General features: G+C 48.0%; 1 protein-coding gene across 7 annotated transcripts in view; it reads right to left on the bottom strand.

Annotated features, from left to right (window-relative positions):
• Positions 1 to 23,237, bottom strand: part of LOC119162170 (uncharacterized) — a 515,775-nt gene that overhangs the window by 14,123 nt on the left and 478,415 nt on the right. For 6 of the 7 annotated variants that reach the window (XM_075879320.1, XM_075879322.1, XM_075879324.1 and 3 more), the window contains 8 exons: positions 22,122 to 22,166; positions 21,950 to 22,012; positions 20,117 to 20,143; positions 19,987 to 20,040; positions 18,333 to 18,359; positions 17,956 to 17,991; positions 11,916 to 11,969; positions 9,746 to 9,835 (listed from right to left, as the gene is read on the bottom strand). In XM_075879320.1, the coding sequence (XP_075735435.1) occupies positions 9,746 to 9,835; positions 11,916 to 11,969; positions 17,956 to 17,991; positions 18,333 to 18,359; positions 19,987 to 20,040; positions 20,117 to 20,143; positions 21,950 to 22,012; positions 22,122 to 22,166 (396 nt within the window). The remainder of the gene's footprint in view (positions 1 to 9,745; positions 9,836 to 11,915; positions 11,970 to 17,955; positions 17,992 to 18,332; positions 18,360 to 19,986; positions 20,041 to 20,116; positions 20,144 to 21,949; positions 22,013 to 22,121; positions 22,167 to 23,237) is intronic. The other variant, XM_075879321.1, reaches the window with a different exon arrangement.

Below are 23,237 nucleotides of genomic sequence, written 5' to 3'. Positions count from 1 at the left end.
GAGACCGATCACTGCAGCGAACGCGTCGACGAAAGACCATTGCGTTTCTTCACAGCTTCCGAATCCATACTACTCCCGGGTCAAGAGCAACTCATCACCATCACTTCTCCGAATATTGCCAATGGTGACGTCCTCATCACCCCTTCCAGCAGCTGTCTAGCTCGCGGCGTTGTAGTCCCCTCCAGCCTGGTGCGGTTCAAAGACAGTGCAGCGATAATCATTGGCCTGAACCCTACCCCAGAGCCCGTCCTCCTACCCCAAGGTTCTGCAGTGTCATGTTATGTGGATACCCAACCGGTTTCTTTGGTCTCTCTTGACGCCTTGACAGCTCAGCCACAACAGGCCCAGTCTGTTACGTCCTCCTCCTTTGCTCCCGGGATAAATCCTGACCTTTCTGCTTCTCAGCGTGAGGCGTTGCTGAATTTGCTCAGGAAACACCAGGCCTCCTTCGACGCCAATGCTTCGGCACTAGGACAGACCACAGTTGCGCATCATCGCATCGACACTGAAAGTCAGACTGTTGTACGCCGTCGTCCCTACCGAGTCTCCTTGGCCGAGCGCAAAATCATCGAGGAGAACGTGACCGATATGCTAAACAGAAACATCATACGACCCTCTACCAGTTCTTGGTCATCACCCGTTGTGTTGGTACAAAAGAAGGATGGATCGGTACGATTTTGTGTTGATTACCGCGCGCTCAACAAGATTACCCGAAAGGATGTATATCCGATGCCCCGTATAGATGATGCACTTGACTCATTGCAAGGCGCCCAATACTTCTCCACCCTTGACCTTCGGTCCGGGTATTGGCAAATACCAATGGACGAAGCAGACAAAGAAAAGACCGCCTTTTCTACGCCGGACGGTCTTTACGAGTTTAACGTAATGCCATTCGGTCTATGTAATGCTCCCGCCACATTTGAAAGGATGATCGACACTGTTCTTCGTGGCCTCAAATGGAAAACTTGTCTATGCTACCTCGATGATATCGTCGTGTTTTCTTCCACTTTTGATGATCATCTGCAACGCCTAGATCAAGTGCTTACATGTCTCTCCAACGCTGGACTTCAACTAAACACAAGGAAGTGCCATTTTGGCAACACAGCTATAAAAGTACTAGGACATCTCGTTACTAAAGATGGCATCCAGCCCGATCCGGACAAAATTTCCGCAGTCCTCAACTTTCCGCGACCCTTTCGCTCCAAAGAACTACGCAGTTTTCTAGGACTCGCATCGTACTTTCGCCGCTTCATTCGCAACTTTGCCACTATTGCCGCTCCTCTCCACAAGCTCCTTGCTAGTACCGGTTCCTTCGATTGGAATGATCAATGCGAAGCCTCATTCCAAGAACTCAAGCAGGCACTGACATCCCCACCGGTGCTTTGTTATTTCGATGACAAGGCACCTACGATATTACACACTGACGCGAGTGGACAAGGAATCGGCGCCGTACTGCTCCAGCGCGACCATGCCTTTCGCGAGAAAGTTGTCGCGTATGCAAGCCGCACTCTGACCACTGCAGAGAAGAGGTACTCGATAACCGAACAAGAGTGCTTGGCTGTTGTCTGGTCCATCCAAAAATTTCGTCCGTACCTACATGGTCGACATTTTACTGTTGTGACAGACCACCATGCTCTTTGCTGGTTGTCCACAATCAAAAACTTGTCGGGACGACTTGGCCGCTGGATTCTCCGATTAAAATCTTATGACTTTGACGTCATCTACAAGACTGGAAGACAACATCAAGATGCTGACGCTTTGTCACGATGCCCTTTGCCGCAGTTTTCGGTGCACGTCACATCCCCTTGTCAAATTGGCTATACGGAGGACGCCTCGTCGATATCATCCATTTCTTCCCTACCTTCATCCACCCGTCCGTCAGCACTTGCTACTCACCAGCGAGCCGATTCTTATTGCACTGACATCATTGGTCGGCTTACCGGTGCTTCGTCTTCCCCTAATGCCAGGCTCCGGAAACAACTCCGACTATTCAAGTTGGAGGACGATGTGCTATATCGATACATTTTGCACCCGGAAGGCCACCGATGGGTTCCCGTCGTACCACGCGCACTACGCACTGAAGTTCTGCGCGCTTCCCACGACGACCCGACGTCAGGACACTTGGGTTACTACAAAACATACGAGCGCATCCGCAGTCGATTTTTCTGGCCAGGTCTTTCCACGACAGTAGCTAAATATATTTCCTCGTGCGCACTTTGCCAACACCGCAAGCGGCCCACTACTCCTCCAGTCGTGACCCTACAACCACTTCCTTGTCCATCGGAGCCGTTCTCTGTCGTCGGAATTGACCTCGTCGGGCCCCTCCCAACTACATCAGACGGCAAGAGGTGGATAGTCACCGCGGTTGATCACTCGACCCGGTACGCTGAGACGGCCTCAATCACTTCAGGAAGTGCTTCGGAAGTAGCAACTTTCTTCTTGAATGCTATTTATCTACGTCATGGAGCCCCTCGTGTCCTTTTGAGCGACCGGGGAAAGGCATTTCTTTCAAGCACGCTCAGTGAAGTTCTTCAAGCATCAAAAACAGTTCATAAAACAACATCTAGCTATCACCCGCAAACCAATGGCTTAACGGAAAGATTTCATCGCACGCTGTGTGACATGCTGTCCATGTATATCCGACCGGACCATCGCAATTGGGATGCCATACTACCCTTTGTCACGTATGCATATAATACGTCAGTTCAACGAACCACAGGCTATTCTCCATTTTTCCTAGTATACGGACGCCAACCGACATCACCACTCGACGTTTCATTCTTTTCTGGCCCCGTCAACTCTTCACCATTCGTTTGCGACCAGTTTCTGTCCCGCGTTGCTCGATGCCGTCGTCTTGCCCGCGTAAACACCGAAGCTAGCCAAGAAGATCGCAAACATCGTTACGATGCCACTCACCGCGTCGTTCTCTACCGCCCTGGCGACAATGTACTTCTGTGGACTCCTGCGCGAACGCCTGGCTTATGCGAAAAGTTTGAGTCACGCTATCTTGGCCCTTACAAAGTTATCGAACAGACCTCACCGGTGAACTACCGTGTCACACCTGTTCATGTTCCCACTGACCAACGCTGCCGCGGGACAGAGATTGTGCATGTTTCGCGTCTCAAGCCCTATTGTATGCGTTCCACAGCGTCATTCGCGGCCAGGCTGGCCGCTTCCGTCGACGGGGGAAATTAGTGTGAGAATTCATTGTACGTCATCTTCCTCATCTATCAATTATCATCATCAGTCTTCGGCACGTTCCTCTTCATGATCGGCGCCATTTTGCTGTTGCTTCAATAAAGCGTCAGCTGCACCGTTGTATTTCAATATATATATATATTCAGTGAAAAAAATCTCGCAGACGGAGTGTAATCTGAAATGACCTTTCCTTTAGTAAGGCTACGTGAAAGTTTTGATTGCTTTGATTGCAAAAAGGTTTCATGCAGCAGTTTCGGGTAAATGATGCATGAACTGGAATTTGTACGCATTTGTGCACTGTGGGGACGTAAGATAATCGCGTGTACCCTAAAGTTGATTTTCCATAGGGCTCTTTCGTCTTTTTCTCTTTGGCTTCTCCTGGTGTAACGTAGTCGCCGTAGTTTATAGGCTAGGCTCATTATACGAAGTCTCCATAGCTCCGAGTAACGAGCCTAAAATGCCCCGCCACGGTGGTGTAGTGGCTAAGGTACTCGGCTGCTGACCCGCAGGTAATGGGTTCAAATCCCGGCTGTGGCGGCTGCATTTACGATGGAGGCACAAATGTTGTAGGCCCGTGTACTTAGATTTGGGTGCACGTGAAAGAACCCCAGGTGGTGGAAATTTCCGGAGTCCTCCAGTACTGCGTCTCTCAAAATTAAATGGTGGTATGGGGACGTTAAAACCCACAAATCAATCAACGAGCCGAAAATGGGAGTTTTCAAAAAAGCCATTGATTTATAGCGCAACTTAGTGCGCGGCCCTACCTAATAAATAACGTAACGCACCATCCAGTCGGGGCGAATGCCATGATTTTTTGCGTTTACGCGGTCACCCACTATGTCATAACGTAACGACACATACGCACCTGCCAGAAAACGAAGACCAAGGCTGCTTCAACAAATGTAAGAAATTAATCCTCCAGATCTTGCTGCAGCTTGGCAGGGTTCTTTCTTTTATGGTTTCAAGATTTCGGGGTTTTATTTAACGCACTGAATGAGAGTTCGACGACATCGACCCTAGAACGCTTCAGTACCCTAGAACGCTTCAAATTTTAACCTACAGAGAAATAGGAAATATTTACTGTTGGTTCTACCAGAGGCCCCCGCCATTTCCGTGTAGCTCATGGGCAGCCAGCGATTATTAATGACAGTGGTGGCTGCCGGCAATGCCAGTCGGGCAGCGTAATAATAGTAGAACCTTCATAACTGTCGTAAAGGGACAAACTCCCGATACGCGACGGACCTTAGGATCTATGCCACAGAAATGCTTCCACCATATCCAGGAATAAACACTTGCAGTTGTGCTCAATAGAGAACTGCTCTAGCCACTGTGTCCTCCATAGTATAATCCGATCTTGCAGCTATAATGCTTGCTTTTTTTTCAAAGAAAGAGGCCAAACGAGAAATTAGAGGACACGTTGAGCTCAAACAAAACTGTACATTCACGCTTGAAGGCCTACCGTTATTCTTTTTAGACCTTACAAGATAGATCACTGATTCTAGTTACACATTACATTTCACTAATTTGACATCTGAGACTGTATTGTCTAACAGTTATGTCTTTAATTATACACTTTTCGCTTTCCTCAACGCTCACTTGGACAAACGTTGTCGTCGTAATAGACACATCGAAGCGGTGAATAGGACATAAAGAACGACAATTAAGTTGAAGAGATCACCGCACTCGCCAGTGTTCAATTTTTATGCAGTGTTAATAACGTATCGAAATAGATCGGCACGTGGCCATTCACTCACTAAAATAATAAGCGCTCAAGAAAAAAGCTTACATATAGTCTACACAAGGCGGCCGCGTACTCTGAATGTGACTTCAGGCTGGTGCACACCGGCGACTAGCAGCGGTCGCGCGACCATTTGCGACTGGTCGCAAACAGTCGCAAATATATAAAGCGACTGTTCCGGCTAGTCGCTTCCTGACCGATTTTTTCAGTTTGCGCGACTGTGGTCGCAAATCTCCTGAAACCAATCAGCGATGCTCAATTTTTGTTGTTCCGCCACGGTGGTCTAGTGGCTAAGGTACTCGGCTGCTGACCCGCAGGTCGCGGGATCAAATCCTGGCTGTGGCGGCTGCATTTCCGATGGAGGCGGAAATGTTGTAGGCCCGTGTACTCAGATTTGAGTGCACGTTAAAGAACCCCAGGTGGTCGAAATTTCCGGAGCCCTCCACTACGGCGTCTCTCATAATCAAATAGTGGTTTTGGGACGTTAAACCCCACAAAATCAATCAATTTTTGTTGTTTGTTTTTTCATTGCGCTGGCGATAACGTATAAATACAAGAAATGCGGCGCGCTCAGTTTGCCCCGCTCACTCAACTGGCGGCGATCAGCTGATCGGCACCGGTTTCCAGAGTTTTCACTGATAACGAGATCCGGATGTGACTCTCCGCTATTGCGACTACCGCGTCGCTCGCACGCAGCCTCTGCCGGTGTGAACAACAGTCGCTTTTTGGTCTGCAGTCGCAAATGGTCGCGCGACCGCTGCTAGTAGCCGGTGTGCACCAGCCTTTATACGCAGGCAGGCAGAAGTTTCTGTTAAAAACACTACTTGGCCACAAATTCAAGCGCATGAAACGTTTTCAGTTTCTAAAATTCAACTAGTGAGAAAGCAGGCTTTCTGTTATTTACGAGATTCATCATTAGCGGAGAGCGTACACTGGCGACGAGGACAAAGAAAGAACAACACGACATGAGCGCTCACCAAGTTTTTTTTGTTGTTGTTGTTGTTTCTTACTAGATTTTTGAAAGCTTTATAGGAGCAGTGGTATACTATTTAAAGCTTGAGAACTCTATCGCTTGATATTGTTACGGGGAGAAAGTTTCTGAAAAATACCTTTACTTTTGGTAAACAGGCAGGCATACAATGTGGAGCCCGGTCTGCACGAGCTCGCCCTAAAACATCGTCCTCTTTTCTGCAATGTTCATTTGTGGCACCCCGTAGCATCACCCCCGGCGGCGAAGGCACCGTCTCGGTGCTTGGTTGGTCCGAGTAATATCGCTTCAGCCGAGTGACGCGAACAACGTCAGAATACGATCACGCGCTGGTGGCGTTAAGAGGTTCGATTTCATATGTCACGTTGGTGACTTGGCGCACCACACGGTACGGACCCGAGTACGGTGAAGTCAGCTCTTCGCACAGGCCAACTCGCCGCGACGGCGTCCAGAGAAGGACTGTGTCACCTTGACTGAAGTGTACATCACGATGGCACGCGTTGTAGGCCTGTCGTTGTCGTTCCTGCGAATCGCTCAGACGCCGGCGAGCAATCTCACGTGCCTCTAGAGGTCTAGAGATTACATCGCGGGCATATTCTGACGTGTGGCTAACGGCAGGAAGGAGCGTGTCGAAAGGCAACGTAGGCTGTCGTCCGTACAGGAGGAAAAATGGCGAGAAACCTGCAGTATCATGCCGAGACGTATTATAGGCAAATGTTACAAATGGAAGGGTGGAGGCCCAGTCACGATGGTCGGAAGAAACGTACATGGCGAGCATGTCCGTGATGGTTCTATTTAGCCGCTCCGTGAGCCCGTTGGTTTGAGGATGATACACCGTTGTGAGTTTGTGCTTTGTAGCGCAAGAGTTTAATATGTCTTGGATAACTTGTGATAAAAAGTAGCGACACCGATCGGTAAGCTGTTGCCGAGGAGCGCCGTGGTGTAATATGACGTCTTCTAGAAGAAAGTCAGCGACGTCGGTCGCACAACTGGTAGGAAGGGCTCGCGTGATGGCATACCGAGTGGTATAATTCGTGGCGACTGCTATACTTGTTTCCGCTGGCCGATAAAGGGAACGGTCGTAGTAAGTCAACACCTACCCTATAAAATGGTTCGGATGGGATCTGAATGGGCTGAAGGCGTCCCGCTGGGAGGGTTGCTGGTTTTTTTTTGCTTTGTTGACAAGATTTGCATGAGGCGACGTAACGGCAGACGGATCGGTAAATACCAGACCAAAAGAAGTGACGTCGAACGCGGTCATAAGTTCTTGAAAATCCCAGGTGACCAGCTGTCAGAATATCATGCAACTGTGCAAGGACAGTCTGACGCATATGTTGTGGTATGACCAACAGCAGCTCAGGTCCGTCAGGATGCATGCTGTAGAGATATAAGACGGAATCTTGGAGCAGGAACATACGGATAGACGGAGGAGTTGTGGGACCACAAAGCCGAAGGATTATATCTCTGAGGTGAGGATCACGGCGTTGCTGATCTACGATGTTGCTAAACGCGGAAAGTGCCAAAACGCAAGTAGACTCATCGCTCTCAGAAAGGTCTGCTGGGTCTACTGGATGACGCGACAAGCAATCAGCATCCTCATGGTGGTGACCTGATTTGTAGACAACCGTGTAGGAATATTCCTGTAGCCGTAGAGCCCACCGGCCGAGACGTCCACTAGGATCTTTTAAGGACGACAACCAGCATAAGGCGTGGTGATCAGTGACAACCGTGAACGGGCGTCCATACAAATACGGCCGAAATTTAGCCACTGCCCAGACGAGTGCGAGGCATTCGCGTTCTGTGATGGAGTAATTTCGCTCTGCTGGCGATAAAAGACGGCTAGCGTATGCAATAACACGCTCGCAGCCATGCTGTCGTTGTGCCAAAACGGCTCGGATTCCGTGGCCGCTGGCGTCGGTACGCACTTCCGTTCGCACGAGCCGCTCGTGCAGACCGGGCTCTATATTGTATGCCTGCCTGTTTACCAAAAGTAAAGGTATTTTTCAGACACCTTCTCCCCGTAACAATATGTATAAGCTTTTTGAGTGAAGTTTCAATTGTGTCCGTTGCATGGGATTATTTTATTTCAAGGGCAAACATTGTACGAAGGCCAAAGACACGTAGCTCGGGCCTCCAGGCTAGACACGCTAGGATCCGAGTGACTATGCGCTAGCCACGTCAACGTCAGCGATCTGGGTGTTGCCATCGTGATGTCGACTCGTGGCAACCTCTGACAACGGCTTCACTTGGATTTTCTGGGTTAGTTAGTCTCAAATCTTGCGTCCTTTCGTCACGCCGCCTCGAAACATTTGTGATGTGCTCCTCAGTGTGTGACAATTCAGAGCAACGACCTCAACAGCATTCCGTGCCAGCATGTCGTAAAACAGTTGGACACGACAGCAGTGGCGTTTGAAGTACCGCTAGAAAGAATATCGTCGTCGTGGAGAGTTACAATAGGATTTCATAAAGGCTTCCGGCAGTGGCGGATCCAGAGTGGTGGGTGGCGGTAAAAACGATTGCCCCCCCCCACCCATTTCGTGCTAGCACCCCCCCCCCTTGCTTTTGTGCTCGTAGTCCACCTCCTATTACCAATTATTAGATTAGTGAAACCACTGTGAGCACACAACTGCATTTCTACTAAGAAGATGTTTCTTTGCTAGTAAGTCATGACCACGCCCCTCTATTAGGTGTTGCTTCAGGCAACCACCCCCCTCCCCTATAATGAGTTGCTGAATCCGTCCCTGGCTTCCAGGTAGGATTCCGCATGCAATTTACGACTCTCTATGCGTCTCCGCGATACATTGAACGTTGGACCCACGAACCAGAGGTTGTGCGGGCCCGGAGTGTTTGATGGCGACACGAGCGAGACTCGCCCGCATGGACGCCAGGCTGGGGACGAGATGCGCAGAGCGCAGACACCGCGCCCGCGCGATGTGTGTGTTTGTGTCTTTGTACGGGGGCGCGCATGAGCGCATGGTGTAAGAAAGCCAACCCGGCGTAATGGTATCGACAGACACGAACCATTTGCGTGGAGTGAGCCGTTTGCTGTTGTTAGCCACCGGATGGCTTACTTCTGAGGACAACATGTGAGTGATAGTCCAGTCCACAACGTTTTTTTTTCTTTTTCGGTCCAAGTGTACATCCGTCTCCAGATGCCTTCGCGTCGGTGCTGGAACTGGCGTCAATTTAAGAACAGCTGCTTTGCGGAGGACTGAAGCGAAAACGATTCGCGAAGCTGCGAATCACAGCGATTACAAATTGTCAGTGTTTTCTTCACCACTTGTCTACGTCTGATGACGGCTGGGAGAACGATGGTGGTGACGAAGACATGTCAAGTCGTGCTCGCGTAACAAACGAAACGGCCGCTAAAATTCTCGTCACTGTTTTGTGTGGTCACTTAATCAGAAGGGGCCCTTTAGGGATGTGAGCGCGGGAGGTGATCGCACGGCAGCGATGCTAGCAGTGCAAATTGGCGGGCTGGGCACCTGTTTTGAATAGCACTCAATACGGGTCATACTAATCAATGTTGAGAATACTCATTCCTCCCTCAGTTGCATAATCTGCAGCGAATTGTTACTGGAGGTTCGATATCTACACGTGGACGCAAAAAACGCGACCTACAAACAAAATGATGCCTCTGTTCCTTCAATTTATAAAGCAAATGTCGCTTGCGTACTCGAAAAACTTGACGTGGGCTTGACTTCCGCCGGAACACAAGCATATTTCGCGCGCAAGTGGAATGAAAGCCTCTCGTCATTTCTATTCTAAATATTTCTGTAGGCTCTACGAAATGCGTGCGAAATTAGAGTAATTGCCCATACGCCTATTGTGTTTGGTGGCTTCCAGCCACATCCTGGCAGTGGCAGTCCGTCTGGTCCAAGCGGGCATGGTGCATCCAGTCCTGGTACTCCCTGTAACCAATACGAATGAAACCTTGTTGGTGCATTTAGGAGCAAACAGCGATATAAAGTGAAAAATGGCGAGAAGATATACTAGGTTAACCAAGTAATACAGTAGAAATAGACAACCCCCGGATAGTTCATCCACTCTATTGAGATGTTTCATTTATATTACTCATCTATAAACTACCAAGATTATGACGACCCCCCTCATTTCTAGTGATACGTTGTCAGACACGATATTAATGACTTGTAAGAGGCAATCATGCCAGGGAAAGCATAGCGGATGTTATTAAATCTAATCGTAATATAAATGTGAAAGAAAGAAATTGAACGGAAAGATAACTTGCCGTGAGCAGGGACCAAACCTGTTACCTTCGAATAACGCGTCCGATGCTCTACCAGCTGAGCTACAAAGGCGACCATCTCGCCGTGCACTTAATGGGGTACCAGTAAAGTAAATGTGCCAACGTTAGTCAGCGCGGCCAGTTGCCTTGACGGCGAGTGTGTAACACTTTTTTTCTGCCTGTTTGGCATTACGTAGTACGTGATCCTATTACGAGCTGGCAGCTGACCAATAATCCCTCGTATACTACCTTCATGACGGGTGTACATCATAGTCGAAATCAAGAAGAAATGGTCATGGGCAGGGCACGTAGCACGAAGGCTAGATAAGCGCATGCCATTAAGGATCGAAGACTGGATTCCAAGAGAAGGCAAGCGGGTGAGGGGGAGAGAAAGTTAGGTGGGTAGATGAGATCAAAAAGTCTACGGGTATAGAGTGGCAACAGAAAGCACAGGACCGAGTTGACTGGCGGTATACGGGAGAAGCCTTTGTCCTGCAGTGGGCGTAGTCGGGCTGGTGATGATGATACCTTCCTTGGCATGATTTTGTGTCATATCTCACTATTAATATGTCTAACAAAGTAAGTGAGCCCTCAAATGTACACTTCTTTCCGTCCGTTGTAAGACACATACGCTAAGTTTAAAACTTAGGCGCACAAATAACCTCTTGTAACATCATGCCTCGAACATCAATGCTTGTTCTTACCAAGAGTGGAATTTGACAAGACGCCTACAATGGACAGTGTAAAGTCATTCGCAATAATTGGAGAATTTTTGTAGGCTGAAATCGTTTCTCATGAGACAAAATATCGAGTGTAACGTTCAAATCGGACTTTTTTTGCCATTCTATGCAGTGTACGTACACTGGTGCTCCACTTGGCTTTTCTGTGTGCTTAAGTCATTGCCACGTCCTGTGCCTCCTATGGCCAAATGCCCTGTGTTTAGTGCTGTTTTTCTCTGAATAATGCCCATGCCGATCTAGAACTCGAGAGTTGGTACATCCAAACAAGTAGCAGCATAGCGAAGAGAAGAGTTTTTATAAGAAAAGAAAAAACACGGTGGTATCCCCAGTAGCCAGTTACGATAAGCCACATGATTTCAGTTTCAGGCTGAGATTTTTGTGGGCGACACTACAGACGCCGGCTAGCGAATTCCCTTATTCGTTATATTATATGTTCACGTGTGCATGCCGATTCTATATAGACTTGTTTTGACAGTCGTGACCCCCCTCCTCCCCATGCTAGCGTCACCACGAAGCAGTAGCCCTGCCTTCACGTTCTCCTAATGTTGAAGGAGCGCAGCTAGCCAAGCGAATGAAAAAAATTACTTCACTCCTTAGGTATACCTGACTCCTCCCACCTGTTGGTCAAGGACATAAAGTCGGTACTTTACTTTAAAAACAAACCTGTACATTTAACCAAATTTAAGTACTATCAGAAACTAGAACCACCTTCCCGTTTCCATCATATCTATCCAAGATGCCAAACTCAGTAAGTCAGCGGTTTATCATCGCCACCACTAAACAACAAGCCATTGCTGTATGCTTTTTTTTCTGCTTATTCACTGCTGTCACGCACGCCATTCTTCAACTCCTGAACAGCCCTCGTTTGGTTTTCGTTCATCTTATTTCCTGAGTAAGTATTGACTAAATGTGATTCTCTGGGACCTCACTGAGATGACCCACTATACGTTCGCACATTTTCAAGCGAGAACAAAAGCACAGTGATGCAAAGCAAGCATTGTTTACTTGATCGCCTTTATCGCCCTTGTCTCCTTTCTTTCCACGCTTCCCACGGGGTCCCTGGAAGTAGAAAGAGAGAAAGAAAAGAACGAAGACAACGGTGAACCACTCTTGACTTCGTCCTGGCCCGGTGCTGTGCCACAGCCGGGTCTAAAGGCAAGTACGTTCGCGCCTGCTTGCCTTTTTCCTATTCACATCTCACGTCGGTGAAAGGTTCATACCACGGGCAGCGAATGTTGAGTGTGGAGTGGACAGGGCTTTGTCTCGCGCTGTCAAGAGCGTAGTGCTAAAACTTTCCGTATTATGAGACGAATGCCGTGAAGAAGGCAAGAATGCGAAATTGACCTAGGCCATAGTTCCGATTATCTATAACACCGAGCCATCCTTATGAAGCCATGGGCGCACGTTCCTAGCGTTTGATGTGAGCAGCAATTTTTCATTTACTCCTATCTGTCTTTTTTATTGCAGTATTTACACCTCAACGCTCCGTCACCATGCACAAAACAAGACCAGAATCAATAATTCTAAAATCTTTGCCTCACTGACATGGCATGGTGGTACGGTTAAAGCTAGAATGGCTTAAGCAAGTGACAGGCTGTTTAAAAAGTTTTTAAACCAAACCTTTCATCTATAAATTATGCACAGCGTCCTCGTCAGCAACAACAATAACTACAACACGGAAAACCATCATTTTTTGCACTTCCGACACGCTATGAACTCGTACATTAGGTTCAGATAATCTTGAAACTGTAAATCCTTTGGAAAGATAACCCAAACAGACACGCACGAAAGGAAGATACACTGACACACAGAAGAAAGCACTTTGGTTTGTGTGTCAGTGCGCCTTTATTTCATCCTTGTCTATTAGCGCTACCTTCCCGAGTATGAATTTCCAACTCACCCAAGAAACAGCAGTCTGAAGTACATGCTTTGTTGCAAGACTCGATTAATCACCAAGAGTGCACCCCCCTTTTTTCGATGCCCGTTTTGATACTATTAACTTCATAATGTGTTATGCAGTATAGTTCGCAGACACTTTGAAAATCCGGCAGATCTGACGCACTGTGGGAATAAATGTTATCCGAAGAACTCGGTAAGGAGGTGCATAAGACGCTCTATTTGACATTGAGAGAAGTCATGTCAGCCGGGTGATGACATGTTTTCCCTGTGGCACGTTTCTAACACGTACATATGCATTGTATAGTCTATGCCATGCCAATGAAACTGCGATGACATCCTCGCATTCGCATGATGTCATTTGTATAATTCATGTTATGATCAAGATGACATTCTTGTTATAAACATTCATGTCGTCACCTGCTTTTATGTTCGACCTACACGTACGTCACTGGAAGCTTTTAGCATATAGGAAGGAAATGAAACGCCCACCCTGACATGGCACCATATCATGTGTGTCGTGATGTACGTATCATGCACGTCCTACTATTCAAGTTTTGACCTTGAGCTCATGTTGGTCATACACTAATGTTCCGTCATGCCAGCTTTGGTATATATCAGGTCAGTGAAATGACCATGGGGGCCACAAGACCTTGTCATGTATGCAATGACATCTAACACATGCATGACACAATATTTCTGCCATGACCTGTCATCCAGGCTCTTCATACCGCCATGTCATACCACGCCAATTTTCGTACACAAAGTCAATCAAACGGCCATGAGAGCACCAAGACCATGTCATCTGTACTATGATGTACATGACCTGCATAACATTATATTCATGCTATGATTTGCCATTTATGTTTGTCATACGCTCATGCTATGCCGATTTGATATAACAAAGTCATTGAAACCGCCACGAGAGCATCAAAAGTGTGTCGCACACATCATGATGTACATGACACACGTGTCAGGATTTTTATGTTATGACCTCACATAAGTGTTGGTCATGCATGAATATATACCATGAATGTTTGGTTTTGTAATAAGGTAATGAAAAAACCCGTGAGCAGGAATACGAAGATAGATAGATAGATAGATAGATAGATAGATAGATAGATAGATAGATAGATAGATAGATAGATAGATAGATAGATAGATAGACACATTCAAGGTGTCTTCGGTTCCAGCCCCACTGCGGTGGTCTAGTGGCTAAGGCACTCGGCTGCTGACCCGCAGGTCGCGGGATCAAACCTCGGCTGCGGCGGCTGCATTTTCGATGGAGGCAAAAATGTAGGCCCGTGTGCTCCGATTAGAGTGGACGTTAAAAAACTCCAGCTGGTCGAAATTTCTGGAGCCCTCCACTACGGCGGGGTCTCTCATACTCATATGGTGGTTTTGGAACGTTAATAAACACACATCAATCATCACGTCTTTGGTTCGCCAAGAAATGCTTTGCATTTAATAGGGCAGGATGGCCGCTTTCTTCACCACGCTCCCACGCTTACTTCGCGCTGTGGAGCTGTAATACGAAGTTACACAATCTCTCTGAGGCTTTAGCACAATACTCTTCCTCGCGGTTTTTCCTCGTAATCTAATGAAAACATTACACTTCTTATTTATGAAACAGTAAACCGCAAAGGCTGCGTCAAGTGTAGCTGGCAGCGCCACTCTTTAATTTTTCAACAGTTTTTTCTCTGCTACGCATACCCACACGTCAGCCAAGTATTCTTCCAAAGGCTCGGAGTGACTTGTAAAGTATGGTAGAAGGACTGAAAACTGGGCCACTTGATGGCAGTACTTGGAACATATATTCAACACTGCGCACGACTACGTGGACGCAAGAAAAGAAGGAACGAACCACATTACTGACTCGCAACTGAATATTGATTGAAAAACAAAAACGAAAACATAACACTTCAACCTTCACACCCGTGTGACCACACTAGAGCAAGAAAACGGCAGGTCAGCTGACATCTCGGACAAAAAACCTTGATACACCACATGTGTACTCTCCAACAGCAGAAAAGTCAAGATATATCATGCTATCCAAGCACCTAACTTCGTTATCAAGTAGGGCTATAGAAGGCACGCTAATGCGTTGTTCACCCTTCTTTTTGATAATATAAGCTTCCATTATTTCTCGTGTGGCTTTATATGTGTGTTCATAGAGCTTTAGCTTCATGAAAGATAGGAGAGCAATGGCACTGCGCAACATGTTGCGACACATGTGAATATACATTGCCTTGCAAAGAACGCGTGTGTTCCAACAACCTAATGTTGATTGATTGATTTGTGGGGTTTAACGTCCCAAAACCACCCTATGATTATGAGAGACGCCGTTGTGTAGGGCTCCGGAAATTTCGACCACCTAGGGATCTTAAACGTGCACCTAAATATGAGCACACGTGCCTCCAGCATTTCCGCTTACATCAGAAGACAGTGCTGGTGAAGCCATGTGAAGCTAGAACCGGGCTAACTAAAGCATGCGACTTGATGAGCTAACTATACTATGCTAATTAACGCGGCGTTAGTACACTAAATATAAATATGCTAATTAGCCCTCACTAATACGATGACAATTATTGTCCTGCTAATTGGGATTACGTTTAAAAGCCACATACTAATCATGCCCTTGCTAATAGCGCCCAAGACAATTGCTTTCTAATTGAAGCCTTATTTATGAAGACAAGACAGCTCAGTGCAACGGTAATTAAGCCTCAGCCAATTAGTACAATAAAATTGAGACAGAGCTGATGTGGTCTTCACCTCGAAACCAACCACGCATATTAGCAGACGACCAATTTAGAAAGCTGCAAGTAGCTAGGTTATCACAAGCTCCTCTAATGCTGCAGTCTCGCACAAGTAGTGTAAGCTCACCAAATTATTTCATAAGCAAAGAAGCCGACGCTCAGCTTTTACCGCATCAAACGCTTGACAGTCACACCGGCACCATCACAGTCGCGAGTTGAACTTGGGCCTTCTCAGAATCAACGAGTTTGTAACCGACTTCACCCGTCACTCAGTTTGATTAGCAGACGCCCGCGGTGAAGATTGGGTACGCCCACCACGTTTGCTCTTGCCGAGGAGCAGTGCTCACGTCGAGCGGCACGATTAATCTATCAGCTCTATCGTGAAGACTATGCACAGACGCACGCAGAATGAGAAGTGATATACCCCCGTATTCTAGAACGTCCCTCCACTGAACGCTTCACCTCCACTTGAGAAGACCGATGTGAGCGCCGTCTCTAGGCAGGGAAAGTCACTGCATATCAGCGATAATCTGCTGTGATTTTTTAGTAGCACAGCATCACTTTCAAACAAGCAGCGGCGCAATGCTCAACTCTGTCAAGTGAAGGGTGAAAGTCGAGTCAAGGAGTGTTTGTGAATACGGGGGATAACCACCCGGCCGCGATGTCTCGCATTCAATTTCACCGCAATCACGACATATCTAATCACAGCCGCGTTGCCGCCATGATGAGAGTGCCCCTTGTGACCGCCTGTCCTTATATTTATGTGCAATATTTAATAGAAGCGAAACGAGCAGCGCGAGAGTGCTGTGTATGCACCCTTCCTGCCTTCGAGAGTGGAAATTTCCATGGTACAAGTAGAACGCAAGAACCTGTCCGAAAGAGGACGAACGCCCACGAACACGCCCTTGGTAGGGGCGTGTTGAGTTGGCCAAAAAATAGTGCGACAATCACGTGACGTCGCTGCACTGTTAAAATGCTGACTGAGTGGCGGCGCTGACGTGATGGAACGAGGTGTTTCTTTGATAACTGCCGCAGAAGTCCCACATGCGTTTCCAACGCCATGCACGTTCCTGTAGCGGTTTTTATCAACGCTGCTATCCCGCGCTCTGCACTGTCTTCATGCCAGGGCCCCCGCAAGCGAGCTGCCCGAGAAGCTCGGGGCATGCTGCATAGCATCCATTCTGTTGTGTTCACGTAGTCGTGCGCTATGCTGAAATATGTTCAAGTTGTGAGGTATGAACAGACGCTGTTCTTTCTGGCAGATGTGACAGCGGCGGACGTGGTTTACGGTAAGCTTCGCAATCGTTGGAGACGGGTATAATTATCGCTGATTTATCAGCTCAAATAGCAAACCTACATAACCCTTGCAAGCCTACAGCAGTCCTCTCTTGCTTTAAAAGGTGGAGGGAGAAGTGGTCTAAAAGGAGTGGGTCAGTCTTGTCCATGGTTTCTCGCCAACTAGCCAACGGGACAGGCCACTAGTTCAAATAAACGAAAAATAATGGGAAATAGATAATGCGCTACCTATAGCGCAGCGAAGAAAGTAGCAGGAACCCAAGACTTCGCACGTGCGTGTTTGAGTTATATGTGGGGTTGAATGTCCCGAAACCTCCATATGAATAAGAGAGGCGCCGTAGTGAAGGGCTGTGAAAATTTAGACCACCTGGGGTTCCTTAACGTGCTCCCAAATCTGAGCACACGGGCCTACAGCATTTTCGCCTCCACAGGTCAATTCCGCGATCTGCGGGTCAGCAACCGAGTAGCTTAGCCGCTAGACCACCACGGCAGGGTAGCACATGCGTGTTGCTTCACCAGGAAATAATATCCGCGATGGTATGCATTAATTTCAGTAAATAAGGCACAGACATTTTCGACGCTCAGACTTTTGGCAAATACAACACCTGCGCAGTTTTCTTCACACTGTGTGAACCCGTAACACATAATAATCCTGGAACAAATTTCTTCGCAGCATGAGGGCCGAATCAGTTCATTTAACGTTAGGGCACATCCAGCGGCTATGTCTGTGTGTGTCATAAACCTCTACGAAATATCTTGCATTGCACTCCAACAAGTTCTTCACGATTTTAATAGACGTAGAGGTAGGTAGCGGGAAAACAATTTCTGTCTATGGTATCGCGCGCATGGCGTCCCTAACTTTTTCTGCCTATCGTGCCGCTTGTAATAAACTATCCGCCTGTGTGCCTGCTTCAAGCCTGGTGCTCCAGGTCTGAGGCAAGTTCTACTCGAGCCACTGATTCAATCATAACCGAGTATTGGCAGCGTCGGTAAGGGAGAGCACAAGGAGCTTTCTGCATGGTAGCGCCTTTATAAGCGCCGTGTGCCTGCTTTCCAAGGATTCGCGTGGTATGGAAATAGAATAAGGCGACACTCACCAATATGCCCGTCTCGCCCCGGTCGCCCTTGGGTCCCTGCAAAAGAGAGAGAGCGGCGCCAAAGGGAAGAAAGCGTCAGTGGACACCGTCGTGGCTTCCCAGCCTCGGACGTCGGGCGGCGGGGACTCGCAAGCATCTCACACAGTCACGCACGCACACGCAGAAGAAGATAAACAAAGCAACAACACTACAGGTCAGCGGCCAACAGCGCAGCAGCCCCCGGCATGCACATGGCTGTAGCAAACAGTGAGGGGGATTGGAGGATAGGTAGGGGCAGGAGGCTCTGTCGCGCGTTGGGTTTGGGTGGTATGACCGCGCACCACGAGCCAGCGGCTGCACGCGGGGGCCCGTAGTCTAGAGAGGAGCTTCATAATTACCGGTAGCCCTGGGATGCCGTCGGTGCCCTGATTTTGGGTAGGGGAGAAAAGGGAAAGAAAGAAAAAATGACGACTAATTAGAGTGAGCTGGCCACAGCAGCGAGACAGCCGGCCGGCGCACTGAGCTGGCCGACTGCCCGATGTGATATAACACAGATGATGCGCATATTGACAAACAACAATGTGAAGGAAGAAGACTCTGACAGGTGATGAACCACGAGCCGTGGAAACCAAATATTGGACAACGTCAGTAGGTGCAGGTGCCCTCCGGCGTGGAAGAAACGGGGCCTGGAAACTTTGGTGTGCCTTGGCCCAGGTACTACCGTCCGCGGGGTCAACCCTCAGCCACGGCCGTGACTCCTGCCTTCGTGTGTGCTTCTTCATGCGGTCACCACGCGCTAAGCAGAGTAAATGTTATCATACGTCGAATAAGCTTCGAGTATTCTGCACAAAATTAAACGCGGCGTAAGTTGCCTTTGATCTATTCGTATAAGTAGCATAGAATAATCAGGCTCACTGCGAACAGCTGCGTAGAGGGACCTTTTTTATACGCTTCGCAAATACTAAGCAAGCGCTGAAATAAACAATGCCCTTTTTTTCTATGCAACACATTCGCAACACGCTCACTTTTTATGGACAAAAATTTTACTCAGCCAAACCCCACTGAATTCCGGCTGACGGTTAGAGAGATGAATAAGGGCAGAGGCCAAAACATGCTTCTGTGCAATTCTCAACGGGTGCAAATAAAGGTTACTCTTCGCTCTCTTTCTCTCTATCTTCCGTGCAAATTTACGAAAACAAGTTCATACTTAGAGGAATCGTTTGTGTCAAGCAGGTCTTTGTTGACCTGTAGGCTTCCATAGTTTCCCGTCATTTTCTCGGCGTGCTGATTGCGAAGATACAAAGTGCACTGAATGTTACGATACTCTAAAGAAATTTGCTAGTTAAAAGCGCCGGTGAAGGCTAAACAAAAACACGGCTAAAACTTCCTCCACATTGATCGTCGTAGATATCGTATGCCTGAAAAGTAGCAGGAGTTAATTTTGAAAGCTGTGCGAACGGCACGACAAACACTTCTAGATGACGCTCTTGTTAAATCAAAGATTACCCGCTCTGTTATACTTGAAAGCTCACCCGATTCAAATTCTCGCTTAGGATCTTTATTAAATAAGGCAAGAAATGACGCAGAAAAGACGAGAGAAATATTGAGAAAAAAAGCCACGAAAGAAACGTCGCCACACGTACCGTCATGCTCTACGGCCGGAACTTGCACCGGGTAACATTTAAAATGCAATTAAAATACTGTGCATTAGTATTATGCCAAATTAGCGTGACAGTAACCTTGAATAAAAAATAACGTGCTCGCATGGCATCCTGCAGGTAAGCGGGCTTCTAGTAGAGCGCCTAGAATAACGTCAGAAATAAAAAGAACCGCACTTGGTTCGGTAATGAAAAGCAAAGGCCTACAGAAGCCTTGTCCATATTCTGTCATTGTGACCAGGTGCACTCTTTGAGTTCCACATTAGCGCATTTTATGCATGATCCTGATCTCTCGCTGAAGCCGAGACTATGCAGGTATTTCATGGTAGTAGCCAGTCCGGGTAGCCACGGATCAGCCCAAAAAAAAGAAATCAAAGGAGCGTCGCCAACTTACGGGAAGGCCCGGCTCTCCTTTTTCGCCTTTGTTACCCGGCGCACCTCGTTCACCCTGCGTTGGAAGCGGACGCGCGCTTACCGTAAATGCCTCCCTTCACCAGAGCGCGCGTGTATTCTCGGCATGTTACCTTCATTCCATCCAGACCCGGTGGCCCCTGTGGAGGAAAGAGAGTCGAGAAAGAAAAAGTGTGGCGATGGGTCAGCGGATTTCACATCGCGATTTAAGCGACACGGCGCGAGCCACAACGCGATGGATGCGGGGGTACAGTATGCGAGGCGGGGCTGAGCGTCAGTCATACCACAAACAATCACACCATGCACCTCGCCAGAATGTGTTAACGTGTGCTCCCATCACCAGTGGCCTGTCTCACACCCCGGCGGCTTTCCTGCAAAGATGCGTCACTCGCACCAACAATCACGGTTAGTTGGAACGTGAAACTAGTACCACGGCCGCAGGGTTCCTGCAGTCGCACGCTACAGGAGTGCCGGCACACTAAGACAACACGCCCGCATAGACCTGCTCAGCTAGTCGTGACAAACACCGCACGTTAAACTATACATTTTGCGGCGATGGGGGTAGGCACCCACCGCTACAAGAAAAAAATATAAGAAAGAAGCAAAAGTACAGCAATAAAGAAAAGGCAGATAGGGTAGTAAATCTACAATCAGGGGTCCTATCATGCGCACACAACACAGTGCCGAGACCAGGGCTCAGGTACAGGCAACACTTGACCTGCATTTCACTTGGCACGCAGAGTTACTCTAGTAAAGCGGCGTAAAGGAGCGTCCCCCACTTCCTTGTCCCCATCCCGTTGTACAGTGACTAAGTTTGCCACCCACCCAAATAAAAGCGATCATTTCCCGTTGGCTAATTGTGACGACCATAATTATTTTCCTCCACCATTCCTTCAACCATATACTTCACCCTGAGGAACTCCGAACTTGTGCATTATAATACTGTCTGTTTTTTTTTTGGTCATGCCGTTCTAGCAAATACTGTAGTGCATGTTTTGTGAACTATTAAAATATTTCATTGCTGCTTGCAAAGCTTTTATTGTTGTACCGAGGCTGTACACGGTGCTTTTGCGTCGACAAACACTCACCGCAGTCGCTACAAGAGTCACTACGATGGAGGAAAATGGAGAAGACATTCTTGATGCGACTATGGAGGATCAAGTGGCATGCAAGGAAGAGTGTGTTGAGTTCGTGGGCGTGCTGAGCAACGTAGTAGCACTACAGGAAGATTTTATCTTGGGAGATATTTAGATGCGATCAATGCAAGTATTTCACAATATGAACGAGGCAGTCCAGAACAAGTGCGCTGATTTAGTGAGACGAGGTGTGTTAATGTACAGTGCCGATATCGCTCGCCAAGTGATTCCGTTTTCCCGTATTATTATCCGAGCAGCAGGCGGCGAAAACTCAAGGCTCGGAGACGTGTTTATTGGAAAGTTCCATCTCGCAGAAGGAATACACCAAAATTGAGAAGGTGCGAGAAAGTGGCGGGGCGTAGGAGTCGACTTCCCAGTGCGCATTCAGCTGTACGCTTAGACTGTCGTAACGATTATTGACGCAATTTTCTAAAGCGAGGGCAGCCGGAGTTCGAATTCGTTCACTCACATTCTTTCTTATCACAAGTGTCTTGAGCTAACAGTAAGGAGTCCGCAAGTTGCGCGGCAACGAAGAAAACTGCCCCTTGTTTATAGCCCGGCCTACTTCCCCGTAGGCCTGCAGTGTAATTGACTTACGAGGCCGAAGAAATGTCAGGCCACGTCCAGGCGTCGCAAAATGCAGCGAAGCTCGTGAATTTTAGAAAAGATGCGGTAAAACGAAACGCGACGAAGAAAACCTTTCGACTTTCTCTAAGCTTCGTCAAGAAGCGGGCGTCGCTCTTTTCAGGGCGGCGGTGGCGTCCACCTCCTCTTGCGAGATGGGCGCGCGACGAGAAGTGATGGTCTTACCGTGATTCCCGTCCGGCCTTCTTTTCCGGGTAGTCCAGCCGGCCCCACCGGACCCATTGGACCCTGAGAAATGACAGCGGGCGTTTTGCCGGGCAATAGCGAGCCCTGCATTCTCGGCGCGGCGCCGTACGAGCGGCCCGTGTTCGATCCCCTTCCCGGGAGACTGACTTACCGGCAGGCCCATGGGTCCCATGAGTCCCAGGTCGCCCTTCTCGCCCTGCGAATAAAGAGAGCGGCGCCCAGCCGCGCCGCCATGACCACCGGTTTCCTCGGTAAGCGCTCTGCGCGCTGACATGCACGTCTTAGAAGGAGCTGACGCAAACGCACGCACTTAAATCCCTCCTCACAAAAGTCGTCCCCAAAAGTGCACTCTGGAGTTGAGCGGAGCACACGGACAATGCGAAAAGGTTTAGGCTTACGGCGCTGCTGGTTTGTACCCACATAAGTGAAGGTATACTGAATTCTGTTTGAAAAAAATTATAATATTTAGGGTAATTACTGTACATGGCATCTTTTACGCCCATCGTCCCAAGGCTATCAAGTGGCGTGATGGAGAACTTTCACCCATTCTGTTATCGATTAGCATTATGGCAAGCTGTACTATCAAACTGCATCGATGTGATATCACCGCGCTCTAAACACTATAAGAGACAATTTTAGAATAACATTTGTCACTTTATAAGTATACATTATGAGCAGATACGTTACACGATATACGCATTCATTCAGTACGCACGGGAAGGCCAGCAGCTGAAAAGACGCCGTTGAAGACAACGTAGGATCTGGTGCCAGGCCTGTCGAAATCGAGATAATTCATGCACAACCATCTTGTCATTTTCGAAGCGGCGTCTGGTCATGCATACAGACCCCGGTATCGCTGAATTGTCTTAGAAACTGGATGCACTATGCCCCCATGCAGCTTACATTGGGTGTAGACGAAATGGAAGAAAGTTTATTGTGGTCAACAATAGTGAGAGCTTAGCAATTACGTGAACTCATGCGGAAGCAGTATCCATGGGTGCTGCCGTGTTCAACAACTAACCCCCCCTCTTTCTTTTTGGCATACGTAGTCATTGAAAACGTTACTTCCGCCAGTTCAGGTGCGTTAACATAGCCTACATCAGCCGCGGAAATTCAGTAACGTTCGGTTCATGCAGAGATTAGACAGTGCAGTTTCTTTACGTGTACGTAATTTAATTAGGCGTGGTCATAAACCCTGTTCGAAAGATGTCTGCTTTGTCAATGTGGCCTTTGTGACGTTCTGGGTCTTTTCACATTGCAAAAAATT

The sequence above is a fragment of the Rhipicephalus microplus genome, chromosome X (assembly GCF_043290135.1).
Source record: "Rhipicephalus microplus isolate Deutch F79 chromosome X, USDA_Rmic, whole genome shotgun sequence".
NCBI classification, from domain to species: Eukaryota; Metazoa; Arthropoda; class Arachnida; order Ixodida; family Ixodidae; genus Rhipicephalus; species Rhipicephalus microplus.
The sequence above is the reverse complement of the archived record's forward strand: the minus strand, read 5'-3'. Positions and strand labels throughout refer to the sequence as shown.